Source organism: Cololabis saira, chromosome 17, assembly GCF_033807715.1.
Source record: "Cololabis saira isolate AMF1-May2022 chromosome 17, fColSai1.1, whole genome shotgun sequence".
Classification (NCBI taxonomy): domain Eukaryota; kingdom Metazoa; phylum Chordata; class Actinopteri; order Beloniformes; family Belonidae; genus Cololabis; species Cololabis saira.
Genome location: NC_084603.1, coordinates 27,867,836 through 27,887,769, shown reverse-complemented (window position 1 = coordinate 27,887,769; position 19,934 = coordinate 27,867,836). Strand labels below are relative to the sequence as shown.

Genomic DNA, 19,934 nt, shown 5'->3' with positions numbered 1-19,934 from the left:
TGACCCGAAGACAGTACAAGGGTTAATGAAAATGATTCCAAATGCTTTTGGCTGCTTTTTTTGTAGTCTTTTGGGTGTGTTTCAAGGTTAACGCGTCTTTTATTTAAATTAACTACATCCCCCATAATGCTTGGTCCTATCAGGCTGGTGAATCGATCGCAGATCCCCCTCGTCCCCCGCTCGCCTTCATATTTCTCTGTCATCCACTCGCATCCTGCCCGCCCCGCAGCCGCCGTTAGCCCGCTAGTAACGGAGTAGCGAGCAAGTCCGCTTTCTGCTCAATTTAATTATTTTTTTATACGGAAAAAAAGACCCTAGAAATATAACATTTCTTTTAAAGCTCGTTGGTGGAATGGACATTATTCTCCTGCCACCGTAATCTTCCTGAAAGACAGTCTGCTCTCCGCCTCGTCGAGCGGGTGTAGCGAGTTGGAGACTCATCTGTCTCCGCCGCTGCTGCTGCTGCTGCTGCTGCTGCTGCTGGACCACCGGGACAAAGACAGTCCGATGTTCAACAATAGAAAACCCAGTGGGAACTCTAATGATTTTACGTCGAGTTTTGAACCTGAATTATCCAGTTGATCAGCGTTTGTGAGCGGGAGGACCCGAGCAGGGAGAGTGTGGATCTCTGGACCGGAGGAGGAGGAGGAGGAGACCGCAGAGGAGGAACCGACATCCCGATGCCAGTGATGGCCAACGAGCCGATCATCCTCAACGTTTATGACATGGTGAGCAGAACATCATGCACCCATCCAGAGACTCATCCTTGCTGGGTTCAAAATAATAATCGAAGTCCGGACCTTTTTTTCTTTTAACATGATTGAAAACCAATCATCAAACGCAGAGCTGCGTTCATTTTAATACAGATGCGCCTTTTGCAAGGCAAGTTTATTTGTAGAGCACGATCAGAGGTGTCAAAAGTATTCACATTCATTACTCAGGTAGAAATATAGATATTAGAGTTTTAAAATAATCCTGTTGAAGTATCAAGTCAAGGTTTTTACTCAAGTAAAAGTATAAAAGTACTGGTTTCAAAACTACTTAAAGTATAAAAGTAAAAGTAATGTAAGGGGGAAAAAGCCTTTAAGGACAAAAGCCATTGAAAATGAATGTATCTTAGTATAATGCAAATATATTAAAGAACCATATATGTGTACTATTGAGCATTAACATGTGTTTCAGAGAGCAGGAGATATGATGACTAGTTGCCTATAAGTATTGTAATGGTGCAAAAAGTCAAACTTCAGAGGCATGTTATCATTTATCCTAACCTTTATTGGAATGTACATCCAAGTTTAGTTGCAGGAATCTGAGGGAACGGATGTAAGAACAAAACTGGACAAGAACATCTGAAACAACCACAACCAAATTCACTCTATCCGGATGGAGCAATTTAACTGGATAGTTTTTTTTTTTAGAGGCCGAAATGAAATAGAGTAACGAGGCTGTTTTTAAAATGTAAGGAGTAAAAAGTACAGATAATTGCGTGAAAATGTAAGGAGTAAAAGTAAAAAGTTGTCTGAAAAATAATTACTCCAGTGAAGTATAGATAACCAAAATGTCTACTTAAGTAAGGTAACAAAGTACAAATACTTCGTTACTTGACACCTCTGAGCACGATTCAACACAAGGTAATTCAAAGTGCTTTACAACAACATTAAAAGCAGCAAGACACAATTAAACAGTAACTAACAAATAAAATGATAAGAAAAGAGGTAAAATAATAAAAAGCACAAGTTGTTAAAAGTAAGGGTGTTGTGCCAAAAAGTGATTGCCTGCCAGCATCTGATTTCTTCTGATTTCTGGCCGCGGGAGCGCGCACAGCAGCCCGTTGAGCGATAGCGCTAAAACGTCATATTTTCAGATTATGAAGCTCAAGAATGAGATCAAGTCATATTTAGGCAGAAACAACTTTTCATTAACTGTATTTGGCCTTCAATCAATTTTTGGCAGGTGAAAATGCCTATTTTGTGTTGTAATGATCCTTTAAAAGAGTTAAAAGCAATCATGTGAGCTCTAGTTTTTATATTATGAAGCTCAAGAATGAGATCAAATCATATTTAGGTAGAAACAACTTTTCATTAATTGTATTTGGCCTTCAATCAATTTTTGGCAGGTAAAAAGACCCATTTTCAGGGGAGAAATCAGATTCTGGCAGGCAATCACTTTTTGGCACGACAAGGGCAGTAGAGTACAGCAGGTAAGTATTTAATTTAGGAGTACGCTTGAGTAAACAGTAATGTTTTTAGGCCTGATTTAAAGGATCTACAGTTGGAGCAGACCTCAGGTCTACAGGAAGTTTGTTCCACCTGTGAGGAGCAGAATAACTGAACGCTGCCTCACCTTGCTTGGTTCTGGTTCTTGGGAACCACAACAAACCAGATCCAGATGAACCTCAGGGGTCTGGGAGCTTCATAGGAACTAACAGATCTACCACGTATTTTTGTCCAAGACCATTCAGTGCTTTGCTGCAGTAAGCAGTAAGATTTTAAACTCTGTCCTTTGACTCACTGGAAGCCAGTGTAGTGATTTCATGACCGGTGTAATATGGTCCAGTTTCCTGGTTCTCTTTTGTAATTGGTCTTACTGATTCTTTCCCATTAAGGATGTTTTCTGTGTCTGTTTTCATAATGCACACATATTAAGAAGGCTTTTTGGTTGTTCAGCTACATTTTTGTCAAAGTTCACCTGAGTTTTCAGATGTGGCCAGGTGAGGCGGTATGAGGAGGAATGATAACAGACTCACTGACCCACACGTACCGTTGTTTCGACACTACTGGATTTCCCTACCAGGGATGCAGCAAACTCATCCATTTCACATTTTAACCAGTTGTTTCTGAAATAAAAAGATGACGCAATATTATTTTGTCAGTCGCCTGTACTTTGGGTGTTCAGTTTAGTTTTAGTTTTTTGGCAGTCTGCAGTAAGGCATTTTAAGGATATGGGTTTATTGAGGATGTACGTCGTAACATGGACATGGCTTTATGTCAAATAGCTGAACAACCACACGTCAAAAGTAGCCTGACATGTTCTAACACAGGGGCATTATGCAGTTGTTGCAGAATCAGTTTCATTCACAATGTTGTCATCATGCAGGGCTGAGTCAGTGGGTCGCCTGTGTTAATTGAGCTGTAGATGAATCATTGATTGATATGGATTTCCTGCGGCAGGTAGATTACCCATGAAATGGATACTGGCTTGATAGAGGCTACTAAACCAAAACAAAAGAAAAGCTCAGAGTTTTTAGGATGTGTGTGGATAGTGGGCTGTAAAACCACAACCAAAACAACAGCTATGTCCTCACCAAGTGTGTCCTTGTGTTATATTTATTATTTTGTTTGTAATTTCCCTTTTTTTTTTGTCTTGTTTTTCCCATATTTTACAACATGTGACGAATCTTCTGCGGCTTGTGCAATCTCTAAACGCTGCTTTCTTACAAAATGTTGAACTTGAAATTCCCAAATTGACCAAATGTTTAGCTGATGATCTGTTATAAGGGGCCAGTTCACATGCTTTTGAATGGGATAACATGTAAAACTATAGTCATTAACAGTGATGAAGATCTTCAGTTGCACAATGGAATTGTTTTTGCTTTTTATCTTCTCATCCTACCTTCTCATTCATTTAGTTCCACTGACTCGTACTTTCTCCTCCTTCATTCACTTTACTGATTCTGCGTGCCTTTTTCTTGTCATCTTTTCTGTCTGATAGTATCTGTACTTCCTTCCTCATTGTTCTCTTTCACTTCTTTTCACCCTTCTTTCACTTCTCCTTTGGTGTTTCACTTGACTGACTGACCACTATAGCTTTTTTTTTTCTCCATAAAGTCTGAGAAGCCTTTATCTTTACTTCGCTCTTATTCGTGTGACTGGCTGCAGTGACCTCATCCTACTTTGCAACATGCAAAAGCTTACAATAGCTATCAGAGGTTTGTATCTCTGCTACATTATGCGATATGCATCAGGGTACATCGGGTACTCTGTGACTCGGTAACGGTACATTCATATACCAAATGATTCAGTGTGATCTGCATCCTTTAGCTCTGCGTGCTCCATTGTTCTCGAGCTTAGCGTTGACCCAGAGGTTGCAGGAGATTCAACAGGCTGTGTAGGATTGTGTGCATCTTATTTGGTTAATGAGGCAAAAAGTAATGTTTACGGTATATATACGTAACTGTATATCCTGTATGCTCTGTGCTGTATGTATGTGTACGTAAATACATATAAAATACTCAGAGCAATAAAAGTACAGTTCAGCGATCAAAATGGTACAAATTTGCTGCCAACTAAATTGTGATGTAATGGGTCAAGTGGGAAAAGCTGTGACAGGTCAATTTAGTGAATAGCCCCCCTACCACACTTCAAGTGCTTTTATACTTGAATCCAATAAAAATGGCCTAGCTGAGCTAAAAACATGGCTTGACTGAACTGTGTGAACATGCTGAGTTTGAGGATACTGCTAATATACTTTGGTAGAGATCAGTCATGGTGAATGTGCATGACTAAAGATTTGCATGCTGACTCGTTGAGTCACTCTGTGTCTGACTCAGTTTGATGGACTGACTCAGTGCTTGCTGTGAGCTGCCTGTGAGTAGCCTGTGATTAAAGAAACAGTTTCATATTTTGAGTAGTATTTCAAATTTGTTGAGAGGTATAGGAAATGAAACTATAAAACTTGGAATACCATAGTTTGTTATGTTTATGACGACTTGTAAACTTAAACCTGTGAATATATTACATAATGTGATTATTATAAGCTTCAGACGGACTGTTTTCCCCCCCCAGCCAGATGAGCAGTTTCCTCTCATTTCAAGTTATTATGTTAAGCTTGGTTAATCATCTAACTTATGCAGCACCCTGCATAGCTACAAACGTCTTTTTTTTGGTAATTATCTTAACATACACCAATGCACAGATAGGTTTTTAAAGAAGTATTAATAAAGTTTAGGTTATTTACATTAAGTATAGGATGTCTACTGTGAAAATGTATGAGATTCATGTGACGTTGGGATTTCTAGTTCTGTACAAATATGAGGAAATGAAAGGATCGAAATAATAACTGATGGTTTTCTTTAGTGTGTATAACAACACTACTAAAAAAGACGGAGGAAATGTCCCCTCTCCATTCTAGGATCAATGGTGTCATGTGACTTTCAGGAACGTTTATGCAGACTTAAGTATAGGCGCCGTACCATCCTTTCTCCTTCCACAATTCCCTCTCCGTCAGGTCCTCCCTGCTGTCCTGCTCCCACCTCTGCTAAGTGGATTTCCTGGCCAGCTCTGAGTGCTTCAGTACACTGGTCTAATGAGAGCGCATTATCGGTACACCACCTGCCTGCCAGCCAGCACCATTCACTGCTTTATCACTGGGAAGATGTGTTAGCGTATTAGGTTTAACTGTGTAATGCAGCAGCGCAGGTTGTATGTCTCTGTGGTGGCTGCAGAGTCTTGCTGTGCATGTTGTTCTGCATCACTTAGACACATGCAGCCTCCATGATACCGTCTGTCTTTTGTGCTTCTCTTGTACGGTCAATTAAAGTTAATGTAACTACCTTTTCTGGGGATTTTTTTTAGTCTTTTTTTCAAAGCAGGGGTTTTCGTAGCTTGAGTGAAAACATTTGTGACACAAATGTACAGTCAATAATTATATCAACATAACTGTGTAATGATGGAAGTAAAAAAAGCACACAAAAGGTGGGCTCCCATTCTCAGAATCCAGTGTGTTTTTACAGAGCCTCATTAGCAGAGACAGCCCTGCATCATAGGTTATTTGTGGGGGAAACACACACCTGCCTTAGGTTAGGTTTACATTCTTCACTGTGGCCCTGAACTGCCAGGGAGACATTGATGTTGCTTCTGTGGTCAGTGGTTATATAGTAGACAGGAGAAGATGTTGTTCAGCCACTGCAAAATGTCCGACGAGAATGAATCGTCTTTCCTCATCCGTTGCCACTATTATAGCACCATGAAACAGAATTACAGAACCATTCCAGCTACTTCAGTGTTGATCTTGTCGTTCCAGTGTGATTTTCTTTGTCATCTTCTTCTTTTTTTAAAAAAAAATGTGGCTTTTTATTTTGCTATGTTTTTCATTTTTTTATTCATTGGTAGTTGGAAAAAAAACAGCAAGAGTGATTTACTGCTCCTGAGTCTTTTGGCTTGCAGTAGTTTGTTGCTGCTCTGATCAGAGGGTAATGCACACTGGAGTGTGAAGCTTGATGGCCTTCCAAGCCTGCTGCTGCCAATATACACAAAGGCATCGATCCAGTATGATGATTGAACTGATCACCGCGTAAACAGCGCGCCTTCACAAGCCTGAATTCATAACATTTCCCTGCACCTGAGGTCTCATGTACCAATATCCTCTTGTTTCCCCTGCTCCTTCTTTTCCTCACTCGTACTGCTTGTGGTGCTTATCAGTATTTCAGTTTTTTTATATATATATATTATTAAAGTTTTAAATTACAAGCTTGCTTTGTGACCAGTGTGAATTAGCAAGGAAGAACACATTTAGAGATAATAGACATAAGAATAACTTTGTACATCCGACTCACAGGCTAAAAGCAGATGCAGCAAGATGTTGCTTGCTTTTGGCTTGTGGTTTGGTTTTTGCAGTTTCCCTCTCTCAAGTTGTGTTATCAGCCTGATCCCTCAGTATATTGAGCTGCATTTACAAAGCGCTGATGTGCTATAAAAAAATAACAAAAATGAAAATGAAACAAAAATACAGCACTGAACTGCTGCAGCCATTCTTCTCTTTCATTCATTTATAAATACAGAGCCTATTCTTCCTCGGCGGAAACAGGCCACTGTTTCATTCTTTCAGATAAGTCTTATTTCACCATCAAATAGAAAACTCTTATGTATTCAATTTAATTCAGTTTTATTTAAATAACATCTGTTACAATACAAGTCTGTAGGCGCTTGCAGAGACCCAGAACATGACCCCGAGCAATGATTACATACTCTGACTTTGTTACTCCCATAAACAGATCAGTTTTGTGTTTTCTTCTCTTAGTTTCCTGTGAATGTTCCTACATTAAGGCATTTAACACGGCATCACACACTCTGGAGAAGCTTCTTTATCAACGATGAGTTCAGGTATCAGGATCCAGAGCTAAAGATTGTTGTTTATGTTTTTGTCTCCATATAAAGTCTGAGTATCTAATAGCTGTGGGCTTCTCGTATCCTAAGACTGAGTGTCTGCAGTTTACAGCAGTCATGGCTCCTATTTGATATGCGAGAACCAGCTGTTGCTGAAACAGACGGGTATTATTCTTGTATTAAGAGGAAAAAAATGCTGAACTGATTTGATCAGCTGATAGATAAAGTATTCTGTGGGGGGAAAACCCTGTTACTGGCAATGTGAAAATTAATGACGGTTGTGGACTGTTACTTCTTGGACCTAATATTTGTCATCTTTGATTCTTTACATTTTCTTTTCTTACCCCGTAGTGTGAATTTGCAAACAAATTGTCTTAAAACCAACCAGCCCTCCGGAGTACTCTGCGATGCAATCTGATGGACATTGGTAAACGGAGAAGTTAAAAAGGCCTTTTTAGTATTTGTAGGTGATTAAGGCTTTGATTTAAAAATAAATACTATTGATAGTTGGTTAGAAAATCAAATCACTTAAAGTTAAAAGAACCTACGACATACAACTACATAGACCACGTAAAGGGAATTAATAGTTCAATTCAATTCAATTTTATTTATATAGCGTCTAATACAACAGATGTTGTCTCTAGACGCTTTCCAGAGAGCCAGAACATGAACATAAACATAAAATAGTATTAAAAAAGAAAAGAAAGAAAGCCCTTGGAGCTCAGACGAGTCTTGCTGAGGCTTGATGTTAGGAAATAAAATTGTCTATGTGACTGGTTTATTGCGCAGTATTGTTAAGGGTGTAACACTTGTTTTATTCACGTCAAACATTTGGTATGACACATCTAGTCCATGACAAGACTTGTTGACAAGCTCAGTGTTTTAAATGATAATCACTCCCACAATTGCACAAAGGAACACAGTTGGAATAGAATTTGTTAAAATATGTCTTTCATTGCTCCCGTCTTCTTGTCTCCAAGCATTATTGTAATGTATTCATCACAGTTTGTATTCCCACTATAGCGATCTGGCAGATTTGATTTACTTTTTAGTTCTAAATGTCTGCTGTTCTAATTCGATACAAACATACACGTGTATATTAAAAAAATCTGACCAGTTGCAAAAAAATAAAAGAAACCATGGTAGAAACCGCTTCTATTTAGCAGCAGTATTTCCCGCATTAGGTTTAATGTGTTTTTAACATAAGTATCTTCCATCTGAGGGGTGTAAGAATAGAAATGCCGAAATGAAACTTATTCAGTCTAAAAGCTTGAATTGCAGAAGCTTAATTTACTTCTTTGGGAACCCCCGTTGGGTAATTGTACCCAAGGTAAGTGACTTGAGAAAGGCATGAGGGGGGAAAAGATGGAAGTGTCAGAAGAACAGAGACACGGCAGAGAGATTGGCTGTAGAGTTTTTGTGGGATGTTCACTCTGCAAAATCATCAGTCAACTCGGCATTACAGTAGAGTCAACAATGAGCATCATTTAATTTGTGAGTAAAACTACGGAGAAAGACAGCAGGTGTTTTTGTGATCAAGAGGGCTGAACAGAAGTCGACTGTTGCAGTGACACAAGGTTGCTGGGGTGATGGTGTCTGAGGCTGAAAGACCCGAAACCACTGCGATCACAGGAGCATCACTAAAGATGCATCTCTAGATATCTAAAAGATGTAGCTGGCACACACCAGTTGGCTCGACTGTAATTTAACCTTTGGAGATTTACTTTAGTGCTGCAGCAGTTAGTGGATTTGTGAAAGTCAAATTTGCTGCTCTTCTTCCTGTTAATGTTGGTACTGTGATAGATGTTGGTTTTTATTTTTCAACCATTTTGACAATTTTAGACTAAAAAAAGAATGTAATTATGAAAAAAGACCCAAATCTCTAAAATACTCACATTTATACTATTTACATGTGGATCTTTTTATACTCCAAACATCGTTATTCATATTTTCCTAAGATTGCTTAACTGTGATTTGTATTTTGATGATACAGCATATAAAATTGCACTTAAACATGCAGTATGCTCTGCACACAACAACTTAATCTTCGTGACTGTCTGCCTCTTTTATTTTTTCAGTACTGGATCAATGAATTCACCAGCTCTCTGGGCATTGGAGTCTTTCACTCAGGGATCGAGATCTATGGAAGAGGTAGGGTTACCCAGAAATATGACACCAGCTACATTTAGTTGCATGCCTGAGGAGGATGTTTCAGAGAGGAGGATGTTTTTTTTTATACCTCAACCTCCATAATACATACGTCCTTGTGTTTTCTACTAAACATCTGTTTATACATTTGTATTTGTTAATAAGAGCTTTTTTTAACGTATTTCTCGTTGTCTGTCTTTAGAGTTTGCCTACGGCGGACATCCGTACCCATTCTCAGGGATCTTTGAGATCACACCAGGTGATGCAACTGAACTTGGCGAGACATTTAAGTTCAAGTGAGTACGTGGAATTTGGCTCTTTTGTTTTAATAAGACACGCAAGCACAGGTACCTGCGTGCGTGTGTGCATGCAAACTGTTCATCAGTCACCCTTTTTTTGGCACTTCCCAAACACGTTGCAACTGGTCAGGGTTTGTATTAGAGGCTATCAGGCAGGTAGCTGCTTATTAAAGATCAGGTGTTCTTACGCAACCAGTCAGTAAGCTAATGAGCCAGTTGGTGAGTGAATCCGTCATTAAGTCACGTCACAGCTCCAAAGTCTCAGCTGATTTACTTAATGGTCAATTGAGTCGACAAATGACTTAGTCATTTTGTTCAGTGGAGATGGAAGATAAAATAAAATAATTCTCATGGATGATCGATTTGGATCAGCCTTCATCTGCACAGCCACTCCATTAGAGAACAGCAACAGGGCTATTAATTATATAGTTTATAAAACAAGAACTCAAAAAGACACGCTGAAAACCGTGAAAACCACAGTAAAAACCGACCGATGCCTGAAGAGAATCAGGACAAGTCAAGGAAGTTGTTGTGTGTCTTTTTATCTACAGTTGGAAAAAAAAAAACATTTCATGCACAGCATGTGAAATATAACATTCCTACTCCATTGATCGCACTGAGTGTATGTGAAAAGAAAGTTTACTGTCTCAACCTGCTACCTTTAGCTTTACTGTCCACACCCAGTAACAAGCCTCTTAATTATATATTTTTGGAAGAATTGTTCTCCCATTGCTTCTGCTTTTCTTGTTCTGAGGTTGTAATGTTTCCTTATCAAGTTTTTTTTTTCTCTTTTTTTTCTTTTTCATTTTTATAGTTGTTTGTTCACTAACAACTGTAACAAGTACATCCATATAAACTCAATCAGAAACACATATCAGGCAGGACATATCTTGATTAGTTACTTCTACTGTTGTCACACTATCAAAATGAGGTTGGAAGTCGGATAATTGACTAGGATTAACCGCCAGTTTTCGCAGCTTCACCAAAGATATAATTAGACTAAATTCACACTAGTTTTATTTTTGTTTTAAATCAAAACCAACTGCCTTCATATTAGCACGGTCAGAAAATATTTCTGTCCGCATTAAATGACCGTAAACGCGTATCACATGGCCGTTCCGGCGATCCAAACAAGGCATTCGCCGAAGAGTAAAAACAGGCAGAAATAACCTTTTGTTGCTGGTTGCTCTTATAACAGCATTGCCTCTGTGCATGTAGGAGCTGCACTGTCATTAAATGCAGATTAAAGCTGCATAACAGCTGATGCTAAAGACAATAGAGTCAGCAGCACTATCTGTTCTGCCTCCATGTTGTCCACACGGGTGTTGGGGAGTGTTTGTGTGTTGTTTCCTAACGATGGTTACATGATATAGGCTTAGCAAATCAGGGAATAAGCAGTGACCCAAAATAACGGATCGTTGAACGAACCAGTGCAACTACACCATTGCTTTCAAATGTTTTTGCTTTTAATGCAATTAAAACATTGTCCTCAGCTATAATGCTACAGGTCATTTTTAATGTAGGACGGTTGCCTCGCAACTCGGGATGCTGTGAAAGGAATGATCATAATGAAAACATTGAAAGTTATATGAGCGTTTGCACAATTGACTGTAAAACTAACAATAGTCCAAGGGGCTGTTTCCTGTTGATATCTGCCGCATTTCCATCCTCTTTCCCCGTCAATGTAGGACATTTAGTAACAGCATTGTTTACCAGCTATTATATGAATCAGGGATTTTATTTTCATTGTATTATGCCAACCAATCCTGCTTACATGCAAGCGATTAAGCTCATTATCGCTTTTTCAACAATAACACATAAACCTTCAAGAAATTGATCATAGTATTCCTTTTATCTGGTTGTGCGGGATAGCAGTTCCTGGTCTTTTATTTAGGGTCAGCCTGTAAGTGTACAGTGAAATTTTATGCAGTCCGTTTACATTTAAAAATCTTTAGTTGCATAGCTTCTGAGCAGATTGCAATAAAGGTGTACAGTCACTCACTCACTTGTGGACTGTTAGATATATAATTTAATACAATGCAAAGCTTATATTTGTGTTTGGCTCAAGGGTTACCATCTGAGTTGAGAAGTATTGTCAAACCATCCAGGTCTTTGCTGTTAGTGATTACTTGAGTCGTTCAATATCTAAGCAATCAAGACATTCCAGTCCTGTTCAGTCAACCAGTCTGTCAGTGAACTGGTATCTAATGCAGGGAGGTCCAACTAGAGGATAAACAAGATGAAAAAGTAAAATACAGGTAGAACTATAACACAAAATTTAACTCAGAGAGCAACAGTGGGTGAGACTAGATTACTGAGCAGAAAATAAAATGTGGTTCTCACTCTTTATTCCATTCTGCAAAGTCTCACCACCAATGGATAAAATAAACATTGATAGGGGACAAATGTGTTGGATAAAAGTTGTTTTGGAATATAAAACCCAACTATAAGAGACACTGTATGCTTTCAGGAAATCAAAGATGTGGAGCTGATTTTTAAATACATTAAGCCAAAACTGTAGTGCATTTATTTCATGCTGTGCATCATGTCTGCGAGGTGGGCAGATATTTTTATTGCTGTTTTTAATGCCGTTGGAATGGAGTCAATAAAACTGTAGAACATCTAGTTGGTTCAATATGTTTGGATGAGTTCTGTCTGCTGAGAGCTGCTGTGCTGCTGTGTATTACTTCTGCTCTAGTTGATCTGCCCTGTGGCTTTACAGAGAGATTCTGCCTCTCACACACACACACACACACACACACACACACACACACACACACACAGTTTGCTGTCTCCATGCAGGCCAGTAGACCATAAGTATGGATCATCTCAGATAAATGCCTGCATATCATCCACTGTGATGAGCCAATTGAATCAGCGCTCTCTCAAACTAAAATCATCTTCATATTCGTTTGTTTGATGTCTTGTTAAAGTGGAAAGTGGCTCAAGAATTGAACGTAATGTCTTTTTATGTGATTAATTCATCCTCTAGTTACCTAACTATTCACAGTGAAATTCTGTTGTCTGTATGCTTCTTTTGTTTTGTGTATAAGGAGGATTTCTGGTCAATTTGTATCAAAGAGAAAGTACAAACTCTCAAACCTCAAAGTTTAATTGGAAATGGATAAATGCTACAAATGTAGGACTTAAATTGGTAAATCTGTTTACATGAAGCATTCTAGTATATGGTCTTTGATGGTTCCCAGAAGATGCCCTCAGTGAATCTTCAGTGAGTCTCAATGCAGGCGCCTCTTCCTTTCTGGTCTCTGCAGAGAGGCCATAGTCCTGGGCAGCACAGACTTCACAGAGGAAGATGTGGAGCGGATCGTGGAGGAGATGGGGAAAGAGTACAAAGGCAACGCTTACCACCTCATGCACAAAAACTGCAACCACTTCTCTTCAGCGCTGTCGGAGGTTGGTACTCAAAAAACACACACGCGCAATTTGTTCATACAGAACATTCTGTTTCATTACCCTTATTGCAAACCAAACCGTTATCCTTTGTGCAGCCTCGAACAGATGCACCGTGAACAGGAATAAGTGGCTATAGATCATGGATGGATGGGAGTTCGTAGATGTAATTCCATCTATTAGATGTTATTAGAGTACAAAAAGAAACGGAGCATCATGCTCAGTTAAACATAAAACTCTTGCTGAGTTCATTTTGTCTTTCCTACTCCTGGTAAGAGTTTTCAAAACCATGTGTGTGAGTGTGTGTGTCTGTGTGTGTGTCTGTGTCTGTGTTTGTGTGTCGGTGTGAGTGTCTGTGTTTGTGTTTCCAATCAGCTTATGTCGGAGTGACTAATGAGCAGGGAGACTTACAGTTAGCATATAGCGCTCAGATGGGGATTAGGACAGTGATACAAGCCTCGACTTGCATAGCCAGCTGGCACACACACACACACACACACACACACACACACACACACACACACACACACACCCTAAGACAGCACATATGCCCTGTATAAAATACACAGACTTATCCTCTCCAACAGAATTACAGTTTCTCATATACATGTTTACACATGGATTGACACATCAATACAGTAAACAGACCTATATAACCACACATCCATACTGAGGGACATTGTGAAACAGTCACACGTTGCTATATGTTACACATTACCACACAGAGGAAGTGGTGTTCTCGGGGTTTAACTCTGTTTTTTTAATCTGTTGACATGAGAGGTTGGCTTGGACAGAGAGGTGTGGAGATAACTGGACACAGAGATGGTTGTTGCAGTTTTGAAAGGTCAGTTATAATATCTCACCCGTGACTGGACCGGGCATATGTAACAAAATAATAATGAATTAGGATTGATCGGGAAAAACGTATGTCTAAGACATAAGAAGGGGTGAAGTATTTAAAGAGATTAGAAAATGGAGCATTGTCTTATGAAATTCCACCTTGTGTGAAGAGGCCTGCACAGGTTTGAAAAAAAGATCTTTGTTCCTCGTATTTTTCTTTCTGTTCCTCCTTTATTTATTTGGCATTGAAGTGATTAATATTATGATTCATATGCACTGCTTGCGATGAAAGGTCAGCTTTTCTGTCATGAACGATGCACATTGTTTACCCAGGTCAAATGTATGGATTAGCTGCTTCCTTCTGATGGATGCTGGGATCCACTTGCTCCTCCTCCTCTTCTTCCTGCTGGCTGAAGCAATGTGGTCATGATGAATAGCGTCCATTGTGTTTAGCATCCTGTACTTATCAGAACGTAACTAAGGTAGACAAATCTTGTTGCTGGCACCTAAAAGGACTCTGTTTCTGTCCTTTTGGCTGTAAAACATCCACAGCATTCAGGATCAGATGGTTTGCAAGAAATATTTGTAATTTATAAAGTAAATGTACTCTCTTTGTCTTCTTGTGCATATTAGAAATCCTCCCATCAGCAGCTTCAGTCAGTGTGCTGATAAGAGCACTATTCAGCCCTTATACTGGGAAAATACTGAGTTTCTTGGAAGCCAGTTGGCCCATCATGCTGTAATGGGGCTGATAGAGCTGAGTGATGATAATTACTCCCCTTACAGACAGTATTACTGCCTTTAAAGGAAATCCATCAGAGACTCAAAAGGACCAATCACACTGCTCTTGTGCACGTAGAGTAGATTGTTTGTTGCAGCAGATGGATGAATTGCTCCTCCAGAAACATACTCTTTATTGGAGGTTTCTTTGGTACAGAATAAGTCAGCAAATGTGCAACATTTCCCTGCGAGTAACTGTGATGAGCAGGATGGAAAATCTCATGATGCAATCATTTTTTTCACGTAAAACTTCAAATGTATAAATTGCTCAAACAATTTGATTTAATGAGTGAAGACAATGAATGACCAACACAACAAAACATGCAACACATGAAGAGAAGAGTGGTGAATTTTGTTTAAGCATTTTCCAGAAGATATTTTTTCATTCTATTGCTGCTCTAAATGATACTTTTTTGTATTATTATGAATATGTTGGGTAAAATTTTTTGTATTGTATCTATTGATTCATTATTTTTCACTGTATGAAACAATTTATATTTCTCTTTTCTATTATGGTGTCAGAAATCCTTGTATCAAACATGAAACGTTTGGTTAATTTTTTTAATTCCTGCGCAGGTGGTGCCACTGCACATAGACAGGAGTTTGTAGTAGAGGTGGTGGAAGAGGAGACACTTTATTGTTTTTCTATGACTTAATTGGTAAAGGCCAGTTGTTTTTAGAAGCAGAAGAGAGGAAACATGCTCACAAACTCTTGAGAAAAGAAACACTGGCTTGGTTTTGTTCAAGGAGCAACACCTGGATGACTTTAGAGAAGCAATAAATGTACATAATTAAAAAACGCAAGAAATATGTTGTTTTGTGCTTACATTGAATATGAGTTTAACAGTATAAGTTTGAAGTGCTTCTTTTTGACACTTTTTACAGTATTTCAATGAATCTTTGTGGATGTCTGAAAGTATTTATTTGTCTTTTTCTTTTTCTCTTGCAGATCCTGTGTGGCAGGGAGATCCCTCGTTGGGTAAACCGCCTGGCCTACTTCAGCTCCTGCGTGCCATTCCTCCAGAGCTGCCTGCCCAAAGAGTGGCTGACCCCGGCTGCCTTACAGTCCAGCGTGAGCCAGGAGCTGCACGGAGCAGGCGGAGACCTGGAGGAGGCGGAGGACGCGGCCGCCACCGCCTCCCTGGCTTCCATGTCGCCCTCCTCCAGCCCCTCCTCTTCCTTGCCTCGTCACAGTCGCATCCAGCCCCGCCGGTAGAGACTGCAAGCTCTGCTGGGCATCCTTGGGGCCGGACTTGTGGTTACAGAGACGGCCATGTAACAGAAGCCAAAAATCCTGGCAGACTGTCCTCGAGTGAGGCACTGAACCGCAATCTGCCCTGGGTAAGAATGTCAGCTAAATCTCTGCTGCAGTTCAGAGCAGTGGAAGACTTGGACTAGGAAGGCTGTGGGAAGGAGCTCCTGCTTTCTAATGCAGCCAGGAAACAAACTGATCCACTCACATCTTAATCAAAATACATCTTCTTGACTATTTTACTGGCCACATCCAGATGTTACCAGTGCTCTAAAACCAGATGTTGCTGCAGTGTGAGAAAGTTGACTACTAGGAACCCATGTCCACTGATTTGGCAGATTTTATATGGTAAGATTGTTTTTAACACTCCAAAATACTCAGCTGACAACTGTAACTGGAAACTTAGCACTCATCACTTATGTTCCTGTTGTTTGATGGTGAATAACTCAACTTTCATCAGTTAGTTCAAGCCAATTTGTGAAAGTGAACAGCTTTAGAGAGCTGCCATATAACCCAGCATGTTATGAAGATGTCGAGGCTTGCGTCAGAACTGAACGACCTATAAAAAAGGCTGTATATATTTTTTATTTGTACAGATATTTAAAAACAGGCAGTTAAAGATTGGAAAGGTAAAGTTTATATACTTACTCTTTTAGTCTTGTCTGGTGTGATATTCAGTGGTCTCCAGACTAAAACTAAAATGGTATATAGATGACCACAAACTGAGCACTGGTATCATCTGATCTGTGGCTGGTAAATGTTTCCTTAGCTGCATTTGAAATGTTTAAAAACCTTTGGCTGCTAAAATCCCGAAAGCAGCCTCAGTATCTGGATCAGGATGTCAGATCTGTTATTAGATGTCAGACCGGTAGCAGCTCCTCAAGTCTTTTATTCAATGTTTCTTATTTAACAGTGAAGTTGTGAGGTTGGCACTGAGTTAGAGTTTTGATACTTCCTCTCAGTAACAGCTGCCATGGTGCCTTTGAGGAAGGTACTTTCTTCTCTGCCAGTGAAAGGTTATGGTTGAACTGGAGAGCTGAACGTAGTTTATGTGTATAAAGCAAATAAAGAGTAATTAGAGTTTTTAGTTGTGTTGACATCAGTGAGAAGCTCCTCTTTAACTGACCTGAGCTCAGCCTGCACTCCTCACACCCAGTCGAGTTTAGTTCAGGATGATGCACTTCAGTGCTGCTAGGAAGCATCACAGATACTTTGAAGTTTAGTAACATTATATTTTTGTTGATATAATGATGCGAAAACTTACTGAAGTTCTTATCAATACAGTTTTACACTTTACAGGAAGATGCTGCTTTTCCTGAACAATGATCACCTCACTTGAAACTGCTGTTACATGCTGTCAACAACACGTATGCTGCAGAATGTGTTTCTTTCCAAATAAGAGCCACTGATGTCATTTTCCTGTTTTATTACTCTTATTACTGTTATTATTAACATGGAAGTTTGAGGACAGTCAAATCTGACAAATCACATTTCTGTTTTTTTAATCCTTATTGTGTTTCTATGATATAAAAACGTGGGCCTTTTTTGTCTGTTTTGTTTATGTTTGATAAGCTCAGGACTCAAAAAGGATTTGTCATCAAATCCTTTAAACTTTCTAGCCCAGATTTTGTGTCTTTGTTGCTTTTTATAATGCAGTAATCACTCCATAGAGTTTTTCAGCAACACATTACAGTTTTATACTCCTCTTTGATTAAAAACAAAAAAATCCTTTTATTTACAAACTGTGTTTGCGAGCCTGTCCTTGTCTGCATGAATGTTTGAGTGTGTTCCTGCCGTCGGCAAGTTCCCGACTGGGCCAAACTTCACATGGAAATTCTCTGCGTAAACGATTAAAAACAAAAACAAATGCAGCTTTATAAATGTAGCACTGTTTTTGAGAAATCTTTTAAAAGTATCACTTAATTTCTAAGAGTGTAAATTTGTTCTTCTTTGCAGTAACTTTTTTTTGGTGTACCGTCACCTACAGATATTCTTTTCATGTTTTTTCTTTGTTTGTTTTTTCAATCAATGAGACTGACGCAGTGTTACAGGAAATCTCTAAATCAAAGCCATTTTTCATGAAACCAGCATTTGACTTGGAATAAAAGGATTAAACTCAATGTGTTATCAGCTAAAGGTCAAATGTGTGAGTTTTATGGTTCAATAAATAACCTTATTTTAATTCTTTGACAGGCACACAAATGGTTGTGACTGCAGCGCTCTCTGCTGGCTGTTTTTTGTACTCTTACTGAGGTTTCCTGAAACCTTCCGAGCTTCGAGTAGTTTTACAATCGTTGCTTTTGGCTGACAAATGCACAATGTCTCATCAAACCCGTACTGTCTCAGTTAATGTTTAAATACCAAGTGACAAAGCTTTTGTTTTACATTCATATGACCATAGTTAAAGCATTTAAAGGACCAAAGATAGTTATAACTTTCACAATCTTCCTTTTTCTGGCAGCAACATTTGATTTACCATAAATGTGTTCTTTAGTAAGACTAGTAATTATCTGATCAAAATCATAGTTTGTGTGAGACATTTGCCACTATCTGTGAGCTATGAATGCAAATCAGGAAACCTCAGTCTTTCGGACCTCAAGAATGACTGACTTCAGCTGTTTCACAATAAACTTTAAGAAAAGGTATTGAACATTTTTGTATCCTGTTGGGAAGTTTTCTATTCTCTCTTTTTTTTCTCTTCTTTTAAACAGGCAATCTGTGACACAAGGTTTGTATTATGATGGCTGAATATATTGGAGAATGGGTTAAGCAATATTTTATTCTAGAAAAATGATTATTAACCATTGATATTTCCATCTCAGAAGAACGTGGATGTGTTGGTGGAGGAAGAGCACATATTTATTCAGCCACATTTGTGGCCTGATCAAAGTATTGGGAATTGTGCTTTTTGCCATTAGGTCCAATCACAGAGTTTCTATTATTCTCCCTTCACAAATATAAGACATTTTTCACTTTGATATTGTTTCCATTTTAAGTAACAAAACTCAATTTTCAGATTTCTAAAAAGTATTTTAACAATTGATTGAAAGAAGTTAATTGGCCAAATTGTGGTCCATTCCAACTGAAGCTCAGACATCTGCGGTTCAAATCAGATTATGAGTTGGTATTTGACCAGAGCTACTGATGTAAAGTCGAAGGGGATCTCTTTTTTTGAGGGGGTAGTCGGATAGTTTCGTAAATATAAAAATAAACAGGGTGAGTTTCATGGTTTTAACGGAGAGTTGCAGTCGGGGGCGTTGTGATACAAAATGTGTTTTGGTTCACACATCTGGGAGAATTCTTAAAATCTGCATGCAGGTGGGTGTACAGCATCCTCCCAGCCTCCTAGAAACACAGCTTCAAAACACAACACAGCTTCAAAATATTTTTTGAGCTAAAATGCACCTAATGTACTGTATTTGTATCAGCTGTGTTAACAGACCAGGGTACATTCACTCATTATTATACGGTGCCAAAATAAACTCAACTCAACTTTATCATCCCGGAAAAGCAATTAGTGTGCAGCAAGACATCAAAAACAAAGGACAACAAACTATATATATATATATATATATATATATATATATATATATATATATATATATATATATATATATGTGTGTGTGTGTGTGTATATATATGTGATGAAGAAACTCTCCAGCACCAATACCAGGATAAACCAACTGAGACTTATTGCTCCCTCCAGCAGATAAATGGCACTTGGTACAAAAGAGTTGTTTGAAATGTGTTGGTTCTTGCAGAAAGGCATCTGAAACCTGAACCAGAGGGTAATAACAGGAACTCACTGATGGGGAGAGTGGGTTTTGCCTTTTTCATGTTAAATTTATTGTACAGGTCTGTGAGGCTGCTTTGCTGGGCACCTATGTCAGCTTTAGCCTTGACACTGAGATCCCTGTACCAACAGACCACAGAGAACGGTAAAACAGAGTCAATGTAGGATTTATAAAGATGGTTTTATTTATGTTGAACTCTCCTTGTTTCTGAAGACAGAAGATAAGTTGACTTTCTGTGTAAATGCTAAAGTTAAGGTTGTTATTAATCATCTCAGGTACTTGCATGAGTCAACCGCTCCTACAGCCT

General features: G+C 38.9%; 1 protein-coding gene across 1 annotated transcript; it reads left to right on the top strand.

Moving 5' to 3' along the window:
• Positions 1 to 191: 191 nt before the first annotated feature.
• LOC133463796 (deubiquitinase DESI2) lies at positions 192 to 18,472 on the top strand. Its single transcript, XM_061745516.1, has 5 exons — positions 192 to 728; positions 9,182 to 9,254; positions 9,454 to 9,547; positions 12,823 to 12,964; positions 15,531 to 18,472. The coding sequence occupies exons 1-5, from the start codon at positions 681 to 683 to the stop codon at positions 15,795 to 15,797; spliced, it is 624 nt and encodes a 207-aa protein (XP_061601500.1). The 5' UTR covers positions 192 to 680; the 3' UTR covers positions 15,798 to 18,472.
• The last annotated feature ends 1,462 nt before the right edge of the window (positions 18,473 to 19,934 follow it).